Source organism: Hydractinia symbiolongicarpus, chromosome 12 (assembly GCF_029227915.1).
Source record: "Hydractinia symbiolongicarpus strain clone_291-10 chromosome 12, HSymV2.1, whole genome shotgun sequence".
Classification (NCBI taxonomy): domain Eukaryota; kingdom Metazoa; phylum Cnidaria; class Hydrozoa; order Anthoathecata; family Hydractiniidae; genus Hydractinia; species Hydractinia symbiolongicarpus.
This window is the reverse complement of record NC_079886.1, coordinates 24602862-24616777: the sequence shown is the minus strand read 5'-3', so window position 1 is coordinate 24616777 and position 13916 is coordinate 24602862. Positions and strand designations below refer to the sequence as shown.

Genomic DNA, 13916 nt, shown 5'->3' with positions numbered 1-13916 from the left:
TTCTTTTATTTGTATTTATAATTTATAATACACCGTTTTCTAATAACTTCTCTGAGTAAGTACCTGAGTTTTTGCTTAGCAATTCTGCTTCCTGGCGAAAAGGATAAAACATAAAGAGCAAATGATGTGCATATCCTTCTGGATTTTTCTCTCGACTAGGCACATGGTACCTTAGAACACACTTTTCTTTTCGTAAAGACAATATTTCTTTTGAGGACATAAGAGGTAGATTTTTCGGATAAGGAGATTCCATGTGAGTATCAGCTATTATTTCTTCAAGTACTGCTGGTTGGCTGTCATTTTTATCTTCTGGTTTCGGTTTTATTTTCATAGAGTAGCTTGACAAGAACTCGGCATAACACATTTGTTCCAACATAGGGTATCTCCTTCTTTTAAATTCTGGATTTGGTCTGTCCATGTATCCAACATATTTCGTTTAAAAAATGTCAGTACTGTTTGGCGGCAAACTTAAAATCTCTTCTTCGTTACGACATACCCTATATCTCTTCTCAGGAATGTTACTGTTTGCAAAAACTACAGCTGGAAATGTCTTTCGTAACCATATTTCTGGCATTATAATAGCAACTGCTTCTTGAACTGACATTTCGGGATGATTTCGATACGCATTTGCAATTGATTTCATTTGTACCAGTAACGAATCGCCAGTTTCTAATACTTGCGATGCTGCTTTTTTCATTGCTTCTGAAGATTCGTCTTCAGCTTTAGATAATAAGCACACATGTAAGACACTGCTTTATAATAATCAAGAACAGGTTGAATGTCTATGTTAGCTTCCCATGCCATCAAGCCCTCGGTAAAATAATTATTTATAAAACAAGATTCCGGAAGCCTTCGGAAGTGAATTTGAAATCCACTATCAGGGGATATGCTCAGTGCGTTTTCATACTCTTCTTTTGTAATGGCTAAACTTTGAAGAATTTCTTCAATTGTACCTGGTTGGGTATAATTCGAATCTATGTAAGTTTTTACTTTTTCTAGTATAGTCTTCCTTTCCTTTAGTTGTGTTTCCCTTTCTTCCTTGGAGATGTTGTCAGGTAAAGGCTCAGCGACAATTGTATGGTCTGTAAAAAATTTCCCGAAAGAGTATCGACAATTTTTGTTTTTATACTTACGACAAGATTTGGAATGAGAATGTGTTTGATATGTCGAAACTAGTTTGTGAAGAACTGGGTTGCTTTCTTTATTAGGAAGCTGGCATTTAACTATGTTATCCACAAAGGCAATATATTCTTTCTTATTATCGCTTCGTAAAATCGGTGCATTAACAACCCATAATAAAGAGTGGATGTGTGGGCTACCTCTTACCTGAAATTCAACTCTAATGGCATAGTAGTTTACTATACCTAACGGTCCGTTGACAACTATGGTTTTTAAAAAGGTCTCGACTCGGTATTGGAAATGTCTTACTAAAAGCACTGGATTACTGTTAAGAATCTATGTTCTTTGATAATAATTTAGATTTTTGATTTCTTCTTCGGATATGTCATTACCTTTTAATTTAGTGATGATTTTAACCAGTTCATTCCATCTTAAATCTGCACAAGACAAAGTCATAAAAAACGTTGAAAGTCCTAGCTGTTTCACCATAGCCAAAACTTCAAAAAGAAATCGTTTTCAATATGCAGGAGTTCCTTTCAACGTGTTCATAAACGTGAAAGCGTCATCACTGACGACTTAACTCTTTCTTTAAAATTTGAAGACATCATTCCTGCTGTAAGACCGTCCGCTTTAATTTTTTGCATAGCGATATTTATGCGACTACTCAAATTAAGATGTTGCGTCACTGCATGAGCAAAAAATATGTAGTCAGTATCAGAGGCAAACGTCTGTCTATAATTTATAATCTTTGGTTGAAATATTTGGTCGGGAAAAGTGGTACTTTTCTTTTCGTGTGATATCCGAATTTACCTGTTAGAAATAGATAAGGGTGGGAAAGTTCTTCACAACACTCATCAGAAATTATTGGTATGGGAATTTTATTCTCGCCTGGAGCAATAACAATATTTCCGTCGTCAATTTGTTCATGTGGAATAGTTGGAACAAAAGATATGTGATGTGAAAAGCAATGTCGTTTAACGGATTTTCATTCTCTTCTTTGCTATCGTCCGATTAATTCTTGGTTTTTATGTCACTGATCTTATTACTTGGTGTTGATTCAATTGCAAAGTCAATGTTCATTTCATTTTCACTTTCTCTAGTTTCATGTTCAGATGTTAAATTAATCCAGAAAGGTGGTATGTTTGTGAGATTAATTTCAATGTTTGCATAAAGAGGGTTAACTAGTTTTAGATAATAAAGGACTTCTCGAATAACATCTGGCCTTACAGAATCTAAGTAAACGTTAGATTTGAAATTGAGTTTCTTCTTTAACGCAACTTGCACTACACCGTTATTATCCATTCCTCTTGGTAAGACATTGCTTATTTCATCAGCTTTTATTAGGACATTACAGATTGCCCCTTTTATTTTGGGACACTGACCCTTAGGCATTACTGCAATTCGTTTAAATGAAATTCTTTTGGATATAACGATTTTTTCCAATCGTTGTAATGTGTTCATTGATTCTGGGAGATCAAATACTTGAAGATTATTAGATACAGCTTGGGAAGGAATTTTTCCTTTCGTAAGTTTTGAATGGCATGTTGTACATATATATTCTTTGCCATCAAAACTTTGTATTCTGAAACCAAAATGCTCTTCTGAAATGGCAGTATAATCGACATGGTTTTTTTGCAATTTTTTGCGTTTGTTGACCCTGCTCAGTTTCCCGATATTTAGTTATGGAATCCCTTTCCCTCGCTTGGCCCTGTTCCGTTTTTTTATATTTGCTTATCGACGCTTTTAGTCTAGCTTGGCCCTGTTCTGTCTTTTGATATTTGCCTATTGACTCTCTTAACTTAGCTTGGCCCTGTTCTGTTTTTCTATAAGTGTTTGTCGACTCTCTTTGCTTTGCTCGGCCTCTTTCGGAATGACGGTACTTTTTGTTTGATCTAGTTTTCTCTTTCTACGAACGGAAAGCATAATGTTATCGGTTATCTGTTCAGTTGTCAATATTTTAAAATATTGAGTTTCAAGACACTTTCCTTGACCAGGTGACACATATATTTCGCGTATATAGTTTTCAACTTCTTGTAATGAGTTAAATTTTAAAAGGACTGTTGTACCACATTCGGTTATTTGTCCAAAACTATTTCGGCTATGAGGATCAAATAAATAAATTTGTGGGTGCCCCCAAATTATAGCAAAACTAACGCCGTTTATAATGCCCAACATTCCTTGTCCTTTTTCGGAATGTGATGAAACTTTGTATTTGTATGACCTCGTTTTCAACAGTCAAACTATTTGGGAGGTCACTTGCACTCAAGTACTGGTTTGTGTAACCTAGGCTCGTGTACAACTTTGTTCCTTCGCAAATGATATGATCAAGATCACCTGAGTTAGTTTCAACATCACCGGAAAGTAAAGAACCACACGGCAGCAGTTTCTATACGCGGGGTTCACAATAGCAGTGGTGACGTGTGGCCAAGAAAAACAACCTTTAAAAACTAGAGAATCCTCTGTCATATTATTTAATAACCACATAGTTTCAGCGGGCTTAATAATTTCAGTAAGTTGACCAGTAAGTTTACCAATAAGTTTACCAATAAGTAACCAAATAAGTCTGAATATCTGATTGTCTAAATATCTAGCTTTTATACTCTGTCGAGTTTCTTCTTTTTTATACGTTGAACCTAAAAATAAGAAAAGTGATTCATTGCGTGCATAATTTCTTCATGGCTAAATATTTATTCGGCGATTTTATATTCTTAAAAATCGCTGCACACACAAATTTAAATTCCTTGTAATATTTATTTCATTGACAAGGTATGTTCAAAATCACATGTCTGCGGGATTAGATAGAATACCAAGACCTCACGGTATTCTATCTAATCTGGCAGACATGAGATGAGTTGTGGGGTGACACAACATGTTGTGATTTTCAGTTTTGCCATCCTCACGCATCACATAGGCAAAATACATAAACAACATAAAAAAATCAAGTTAAAAAGTAAAAATTTGTTGAAACTTGCACTTAAAGCTTACCTCCCACTCCCAAATAAGTTATACCTTTAAAAACGTTTACAAAATACTAGTTAGCCTGTTGAAATCTACGAATTCGCCGGTACTACATATTCTGGTCTTCAGGTTAGGCTGTTGTATAAGTATATATACGGGTTAGCAATGACCAGGCCTTTTCTTAAAAATTTTGATGCGTGTGTACCAAAAAATACACCTCAATTATTTTAGGTGTGCTTTTTAGTGTGTGCACTGGTTAAATTCTTATAAAATTTGTCATTTTGCAGGTGCTATCAATAGCACGCCTAACCCATTTTGTGTGTGTGGAGGTGTGCGCGTGCTATTGCACGCCTCTCCTTAAAAGGCCTGAATGACCCGTCCATATAGCAAAGTCTTAAGAAGATACAAGGGTTTAAAACTTTTGCTGACATCAATAAAAACCAGCCAATATACACAAAACTTTATCCAGAAATTTGTTTACCTATTGCATCTATGTATAGCGTGGAACTTTGATCAAGAAAATGTCTCGGATCATGCACTTTTGACAAACGGTTAATGAAATATAGATACAGATCAGGCAAAGTTCTTCTCTAAAGAACAAAAAAATTTGTATTGCCTTCATCGTAAAAATCTGAAAACACTGATCAAGAAAATGAATAGACTTGTGATGACGTCATCAACGTTTTGATTCCGAAATGGGTTGAGGGACTACGGTTCAGTTTTTTGAGGGTTTCAAAAATAATATTCACTTTGCTGGGCACAGACAGACACAACTTTTGTATTATCTATTATCTCTTTAATAATAGCCGTATTTTGTCTGTCTGTCCGCGGAAACCGCGTCCTGTTACAGAAACACGAAATGCGATATATAAAGGACGGGCGACCCCGTGGATTTTTCCACGGGTTTACGGCTAGTCTATATTATAATACCCGTATATGTCTGTCTGTCTGTCACGCAAAATGGTAACAGCAGTAGCGAGACACACAAAATGCATTAATAAACAACGACGAACCCGTGGATGTATTCACGGCCTACCGACTAGTTATATAGATTAGGTTTTCCTTAAAAACTTATTCGTTTACCATTTTCTGCCAACCTACACATTTTTTTGCAGACTACAAAAAGTTTGACGCAATATTTTTCAACATTCTGTTTATATTTCCAGTATTTCACCGATTTACGACCCAAAGAGTTAAACTGTACTTACTCAAATTATTTTTCTCTAAAGTAGAAGTATAGCTTAATAAAAATGTTGTAAGCAAATCTTTCAACAAATGAATAACAAAAAACAGCAGAGCACCTCGCAATAACACACTTTAAGCAGCTGCCATATTTGTTTATAATGATCGGTATTAATTGATTGTATTTATGCTCACGTGCTTCAACTTAGTAAAGATGGTGCCAATGTTTGGTGTGACTGTTGTGTAGCGGTCAGCTGCAAAAACATTAGTCTATTTTGAAAACAAGTTAAAGTTTTATGAAAGTTAAAGTAACAATTTAACTGACAACATCTTCTGATGATAGCATCAGTCCATAACTAAATATATTAAGCTTATCCCTCGCGCCAGTTTATTGCTTTCTCATTGGTCTAGAAATATTTGCCACTAAAGCTTGGTTTCCATCTGGTGCTAATTTGCGATAAGCATGTGCTCTAATTGGAGTTAATTTTTTAACACATAATGAAAACATCCAGCTAAATATAAGTTTATTTTGATATTTTAACGTCAGTCGGTGCAACGTTTACATTATGCATGCCTCAAAGCTGCAATAAAATTATAGGTCGGAAAACGACAAATGAACATGTAAGGACAGCCTTAGTATTGAGCAAAAAGAAATTGGTATATTGTAAAAAACGCTTATTTCTAAAATTAAAAGAATATTACAACAACTTGCACAATAAGAATTTTGAAATACATTGAGCTTTTAAAAAAATGAAATGACAATCATGAGCATTTTTATTTTCTTGCTCCAAATTGGCACGAAAGTAAAATTAAAATTTTGGATATTGAACACGCGACGATGCATCGCGAATTAAGTTGTTTTGTGTATATCTTATTCAAAGAAACTTTCGCGAATCCAAAAAATCGCGGGAAAAACTTTCGTGATTTTAGTGTTTTATATGTTTTTAAATTTTTCGCTAATATAAAAGTCAAAAACGAACGTACAACATCTTTTGCACACAATGTAAATATATTTATTTGGCAATTCGAAGGTAAAACAGCTTTCAAAGCAGGTTTTTTTTAGTGGATAAATTTTCGCGAATCGACGATTTAGAAAGTTCTAAGTGAATAAACTTTTGCGAATGATCATATCTTGACCTTTCCACGTGATAAAATTTCGCGAAAAAAAACTTTTCGTAAGCTCTGCTAGTTTTTAACCATTGTCATTAATCATTGTCTCAGAGTTAGTATTTTTATCACTTTCTCCTAAAGAAGTCATAAAGAAACTCTGCTCAAAGCTTTTTTAAACATCATTTTGCTCCTTGAAAAACAATATGAAGGGACATAATCTAAATAGAAAGGAATTTAGAGCGGTAATAGAGCAGGTTAAAAAGTTTTTGGTAGGTGGTAATGTGTTATGGAAATGACTCGATGGTTCGGCTCTTGTGTTTGGTTCTTGTGCTCCTTCCTCTAGTTATACAAAATTACAGGCTGAATTTTGGACTGGTTATCTCAGAGTAAGGAATATTTCATCAATCAAAAGAAAACAAGGAAGGTCACATTAGTTTATATTTCTATACAAAAAAAAATTACAGAAAATTAGTTGACAACCAACTCCACTTAATAAATACAAACCCTCTGTCAATGTTTACGATTAATTTCAGTTTTCTTCATAATGCTTAGAAGCATATGTTTTCATTTCTTTAAATTCCTTGATGAGGTGAAATAATTTGAAGTGAAGACCATTGAGCATAACTTTGGTGACTTCATGATCAAGTATAATATTCTTCAATATACTTTTTGCAAAGTAATTTTCCATTCCTTCTTTTCCTTTGGCTTTCTCTTTTGGCTTTTCAGTTGTTTTTCCACCGTCATCCAACTTAGCTATTGACAAATATATATGTGTATTAAGAAGGACCTTGTTGTGTCTTTACGACATTTATATGATATTAAATGATACATAATATTTGAAAAAAGTAGAAAAGTATTTCCTATCCAGTATTTTTATTTTTCACAGTGTAGAAGAGTTTAAGCTATCAAGTAAGATTATTTTTGGGGAATTTTTGCTACACCTAGGTGCCACTTATCAAGAGAGTATTGAGTGAATCTCAAGGCGAACGAATTAGAAAAGGGGTCAAGATAGTGACGAGGTTCCACCATCATTGGAACTTCCAGATTGGCTAAAACACTATCCAAACTCTAAAGATTTTCATGAGCATAGAAAAGTGTTTTGAGCGGATGCGCCAGTATTCAGGTCGAAGATTGTAAACTTTATTTTTCCACTTTTCTTTCATTTGTTTTTTTAAAAGTACAACTGAGAATTCCTCAACAACAACCACCAACAAAGTTAGAGCGTTTTCTCTTTTTGATGGATTAAATCTGCTGCATAACAGCGATCCAGGTGCTAAAATATCCTGGGGAAAACAACTACGTTCGATTAAAAATGGTAGCTGTACAAAACTTACCGAAATTGTCCAGGAAACTAATATCTTCGTCTCGAACATCATACTTGTTTGCATAGACTAAAAAAAGTATATATTTTTTTAAATGGCTACAACAAAATGTACAGTTACGGTTAGATGTTAGATCTTTGCCACAGATTAATAATAAGAAAATGCGAAAAAATACAAACTTGTACAACCAAATAAAGAATTTTTCATATAATAAGGTGAATTTTTAGTTATTAATTTATTTATTTTTTTACCTGCAGCAACTAGTAAGGTCAAGCATAGTAGTTTCAGCAACATAGTGGATTTTTCTACAAAAGAGAAGATAATATTTAAGTAAAAAATAATTACAATAATACCTAAAGAAACAAATAAATAAAAAAATAAACAGAAAATCAAAGTACTTAATGTTTTGATAGTGGTTTTCACTCAATTATTACTGACTAAAATCAACACCTAGATTTCTCTCCGCACCTATTATTCAGAGACAATATGAAAACCTCGACGAGTTTTACAATATTCTACCAACCTCGATCTCAGGACCTTTTGTCTATTTTTGTATTTCATCAGACCTATCAATAAGCGCAGCAAAAGCCCTGGGGACGAGTTTTCCAATATTCTACATAATTGGGCGCAGTTACTGACTTAATTTTTAATTAATTTTGGGAATAGAAGATTTGACATGACCGCTTAAACTAATTTTAAATTAATTTCCCATAAGACGCGGGATATTTTCTAGCCATATGTCGTATACTATTAATTTTCAAGCGTCCCACACCGTTATTTTTATGTTCAACCGACATTGTCAATATCTCTTTTTTTATAGGATGGCCGACATATCATTTCTCTATATTCTTTTATCCCAAGATAGTTCTTCGTTCAATAATATTTCATGATGTAATTATTTATATGCATTAGTCATATGCCACCACTAACAATTGTTGTGTTATTTTCTATAAATATTTAGACAACATTTAAGTATATTTAGGGGAAATTTTTTTTTTACCATGAACTAAGTTTTTCTGTTGAATCTGACTTTTTAAACGTTCCTTTTATTATATCTTCTTTCCTTAAAAAGCAAGATGTTATAACAACAACTAAAGACAAAAAAACAGCTAAATGATAATGACAAAGATTCTGAAAATAGTTTGTCCATTCACACGCGTGAATGATAAAGAAATTTTTTATTTTTTTGAAAGTAAAAGTAATATTTCACATTGTTTAAAAGAAATTTTTACTTTTAAAAATACCGTTCCTGTATTGATGTGCCTTCCTTAAATAGTTCTTATTTAAACAAAAAACAAATTATAATAAAATATGTAATAAAACATTTTCAATTCTTCTGAGAAATCACTTTAACTGCACCTGTGTCATATAACATCACCGCCTTTTTTACAAAATGCAATTCTATTTACTCCTACACCGATGCTAATACTAAATACCATCCAATACCCAAAGCAATTATTTCACAACTTGGTTGGAGAGCTGAAAGAAATATACACAATTGCGTTGAAATTTACATAAGAGTTAAGTCGTGGTTCAACTTTCCATCAATTGCTTTGAAAACAGCTTCGCAATGTTATTTAAAGTGCTTTTCCTGGTTCTTCTTGTAACTGGTACGAATTTGATTTTCTTGAAGGAATTACTTTAACTTTCATATCACTGATGTGAAAGAATTTCAATATTTCACGCATTTTGTTTTTTAGTGTTCGCAGGAAAACATGATAAAAATGAAAAAGGAGAAAGTAAGTATATTCATTATTTAAAATTAAATTTTGTTGTGTTTACCAAACCAATATGGATACGAGTTGCTTATCCAAAGGTCATGCTAAAACTCCGTTTTTTTATTTTTAAAATCTTTAGAAATATTTTATTTTCCTCTTTCCTCCAAGATTTGGTTTTGTCCAAAACTGCGATACCCCTGACCTAAAGTATTGAGTTCGAAATAGAAGGATCTTACTTTTATCTGTCACACCAGAGATACAATTCTGGCAATCGTTTCTGTATTTATCCTATTTTTATAGCATTTCTATTTGATTATCTTCAATAAAGTAAAAATTTTTGTTCGTGTAGAAAGTCCAGAAAAATTTGACAAAAAGATGTTAGTATCATTATTGTTCTCCATGCACCATCAACAGCAAACAACCAAACAATCTCTTCAGCAATTGATGAAAGCATTTGAGGAAATGGGAGATCACATCAAAGACTTCAAAAAATACGCACTCGAGCATTTTAAAAGAAAACACGAGCATAAAGTCGTAAACCCAGTGTAGACTGGTTTTGTGAACTTTTGGTGACCGTGACATTAACCATGTAACTTTATATATACACCTTTTTGATTTGTTAGTGATTGAAAATATAACTTGTTAACGATATTTGAGTTATTTCTGGGTGTGGACTCTTAGCATATTATAACTTCAATGAACTAATGGTTTTAACTGTCTTGCTCTCTTATCATATAAAAGTAGTTCCCTTTCCCATTTCAATCATTTTAACTTCTATAGAATTCTTTTAGTTGTTAACTTTTTGAGGGAAGAGTGTGAAACTCTTTTTTTTTGTGGGGGAGAGGAGGTTATTTTACCGTTCCATATAATTTAGAAAAAGACACGCCATCATTAACCAAAATATCACGCAAAATTTGCAATCGAAAAATGTTTTTCTTTATATCAGATTTTCTATTTATGCCATGATCCAGAAAAGTTGCTTTCCAAAAGAACTTTTTACCATGACATGATATGTGCTAACAAAACACTCTCCCAGCCACTTTTATTTTTGTTAATGAAATTTTCCACATATTCTTGTGTTACCAAAAGATAAGTCAAAAAACTTTTAATGAAAACAAAGCAATAGAAAGTGGTAAAATTATGCAAGAGTCGAAATTAGAAAGAAAATTTATTCGGTCATGTTATTTCAACGGGAATACCTTTCTATTTTATGTCTCTCTTAAGTAACAGTTAGTCCTTAATTACACAGTATGCAAATTTTCTATTAAGATTTGTTGAGCATGTGGTAAACATTATCCTAAATTTACAGACTGGGCCCAAAGTTTTAAGCTCTAGCTAGGTAAGAAATATTTCACAAATTAAGTACAATGCAGTGTTTCTTCCGTCTTTTGCTTAGGTGACCTCACTCTGAATAACACATACCGAGTTCAAAGTTTAAAAAGTTTCGCTCTTTAGATTAGCTACAGTGCAATCAAAAGGGCTACAGTATGAAATTGTATAAAAAACACAACTATAGCAATAAATTGGGTTAGTCGCGTTTGACGCTCTTTATGGGACGACTGCCCCCTCTCCCTCTCCCCCTGACATCGGCTACGCCCCTGTATACTCGTGATAATTAAGAAACTAATTTCATTTTCTTTGTTATTACTCGTAAAATATATTGTTAATCGTTACAATGTAATTACTTATTTTTTTTTTAAGAAATAGGTATCGTCGACGCTGGACTGAAATCAACTGTCTTATGTAAAAAGCACCTGGTAATCAAATTTCTGTGATTGCTATGTTGATACGTTTGTACAAATGACTAATTACATGTCATGTCTCTGTACAATTAATCAAAATTAGTCTAGAAGTTCACGCTGATATGAAAATTAGATTAGAGGGCACCCACATGCGCGAAAGAATTTTGGTGATTTCACACAGAACACTGCAATATTAGGAAATATTTATCCATATAAATCAGATCAAATATTCCCAGTTTATTGCTGATCATTTTCCTAACTTAAATACTTTCCGACACGCTCCACCACTGCAAAAAGGCTAAGCAAATTCAGTTAATGCTCCTCGTGTCGTAGTTTATAGTTGTTAGACTGAACTTGCATACAAGACGTTGAAGCAATTGCGTTACACGAAACAAATTCAGTAGCTCTTAGCCTAGGTGTCACTCACAAATTAGAAAGTGTGCGCTGAACGTCAATCCGACTTCTTAAAAGGGAGAAAAGGGTTAAATGCTTTCACACATAAGTAACACTGTTCTACCGACTACACATGGTATTTTGTATTAAGTAACCAAGGAGGTCCCACGATGATTAGGGACGACTAAACAGAAAATTTGTAATTGCCTAACATGCACTCAAAATTTTAGGACTGGAGTATGAAATTGCATCAAAAAGACGAAAATATGCCAATATATTGTATATGAAGCAATCATGTTTAGTCTAAAGGGGATCTTTCTCGTGTAGGAGTAAGGGGGGGGGGGGGAGTAGGAGGACATTGAAAGGGACCCTATTGATTACCCCCTTCGTTTTATTGATTATTGCTACTAGTATAGACAAACTACCATAGTATCTTTCTATCGTAACACAATGTTATAAGGAAAAAAAACCTTCCATAGATGATCTGACAATTTTATATGTAAAATTATACCAACACATAAAAATGTGTGATCAAATTGAGATTAAAAGTGCAAAAGTAAAAACGAAATTTGATGAAATTATGATCAAAGATAGGAAAATCATGAGAGAATTGGACAAAATTGTAAGTGAAATCACATCAGTGGATAGGAAACCTTATCTAATTAAAATTGTTATTGATATCTGTCCGATATTACACTATTCCCAAAACAGAACTTGTCTTTTTTGCGACCGCCCACGCTATTTTTTAATCTTTACTTCTGATTGAAGTATTTCACTGTGTGGAATAAAATAGTGTGCTGGCTAATCGAAAGAAGTAAACATAGACGGTAAGTTAAGGCAGCTTTGTTTTTCGAGTCAAATTTATGATTTTAGTTTGGTGGATATGAAAAGATCTTAATAAAAATCAAGTCAAATTAATAACGGATTTTTGTTTGTTTGTTTTAGAGATTCCATCATGCTGTTCAAGGTGTTGTTATTAGCTTTATTGGCATCAGGTAAGGTCATTTTAGACTCAAAACCGCAATTTAGAGCATATAACAGGCTATGAAAAACATCGTTATTTTTATTTTATTCTTTGTTTTAGGCTGTGCAAGATTCTTCGAAGAAATAGAAGGTAAGTAGACTGCTGTTGTTGTTGTTACTGTTGTTGTTGTTTTCGTTGTTGTTATTGTTGTTGTTGTTTTTATTGTTGTTATTGTTGTTGTTGTTGTTTTTATTGTTGTTGCTGCTGAGTTCACTAAGTTTTATTATCTTATTTCAGACGAAGAAGAATTTTTCGGCATGCTAAACGACCCTACACCTACACAAGGTTAGTAATATCGGAATATTATATAATAGATTTGTCATGGACTTTCTATCAATTTTATTTATTTTTTTACAAATTTTTGATATGTATAGTTGGATCTGTTATAAAAATATCACTGTTATAATTTTTTTTTTAGTTGTGGAAAATACTCAATTACCTTCCAGTACAAAAGGTTAGCACTATAAAAAATAATAATTTTATTTTGTTCGCTTATAAAAATATCACCGTTTTTTTTAGTCGCAGAAACTACTCAGTTACCTCCCAGTACAAAAGGTTAGCAATATAAAAAAGTTTATTTTTATGCATTTTTTATAATTTTAATTTTTTACAAATTGCTAATACTTAGTGATTTGGAATTCTTTCTTATCTGAAACGGTCCATTTTCGTCGCAGTCAGACTAATTCTCTATTATCACGAATTTATCTCCACAGAGACAGGCAAAATACGGCTATTATTAAAGAGATAAAAATAATTTGTGCGTAATAATTTTTTTTCTTCTTGTGTTTTTATTTAGAAAATATTGTTGTTGGTTCGCCTTTTCCTCCTACAAAAATAACAGAAAGAACTGGCGGTAAAGGAAAGAAACCTGATGTAGAGAAAATGAATCCCTTACTCATTAAAGAAATGATGAAGAACATCGCATTTCAACAACAGGTTATGAAAATCATTGCATTTAACATCCACATGAAAATATATTCTTTGATGAAAGAGATGAAAGAAATGAAAGAATTCGCTAAAAACAACTTCGTCAAGAAGACAAAATAATCAATATGATTGCACAAGGATCGTGAACTAACTTTTTTTGTATCTGTATATGAGTTTTGTAATGAAATATAAACGAACGTGTGCTCTTGATTGTTCATAATTTTTTTTTAAAAATGGCTGTGTTATGGCCATACCTGGAAATAGAAGAACAGCGTCACCTGACGAATGTTTCGCAGACGAAAGGCTGCGAAATTTCTTCTTTCTGTAGATTGGACAAGAAAGATTGAAAATAGGCTTCTTGTTTATATTTCAAATAATTTTGAGTCGGCAAATGAAGATTTGTTGATATGCTTAAGTCTAC

General features: G+C 32.9%; 1 protein-coding gene across 1 annotated transcript; it reads left to right on the top strand.

Moving 5' to 3' along the window:
• The first annotated feature begins 11877 nt into the window (after positions 1-11877).
• Positions 11878-13696, top strand: LOC130622368 (uncharacterized). Its single transcript, XM_057437826.1, has 6 exons — positions 11878-12539; positions 12629-12658; positions 12806-12853; positions 12987-13022; positions 13088-13123; positions 13365-13696. Exons 1-6 carry the CDS (start codon positions 12500-12502, stop codon positions 13613-13615), a joined length of 441 nt encoding a protein of 146 aa, XP_057293809.1. The 5' UTR covers positions 11878-12499; the 3' UTR covers positions 13616-13696.
• The last annotated feature ends 220 nt before the right edge of the window (positions 13697-13916 follow it).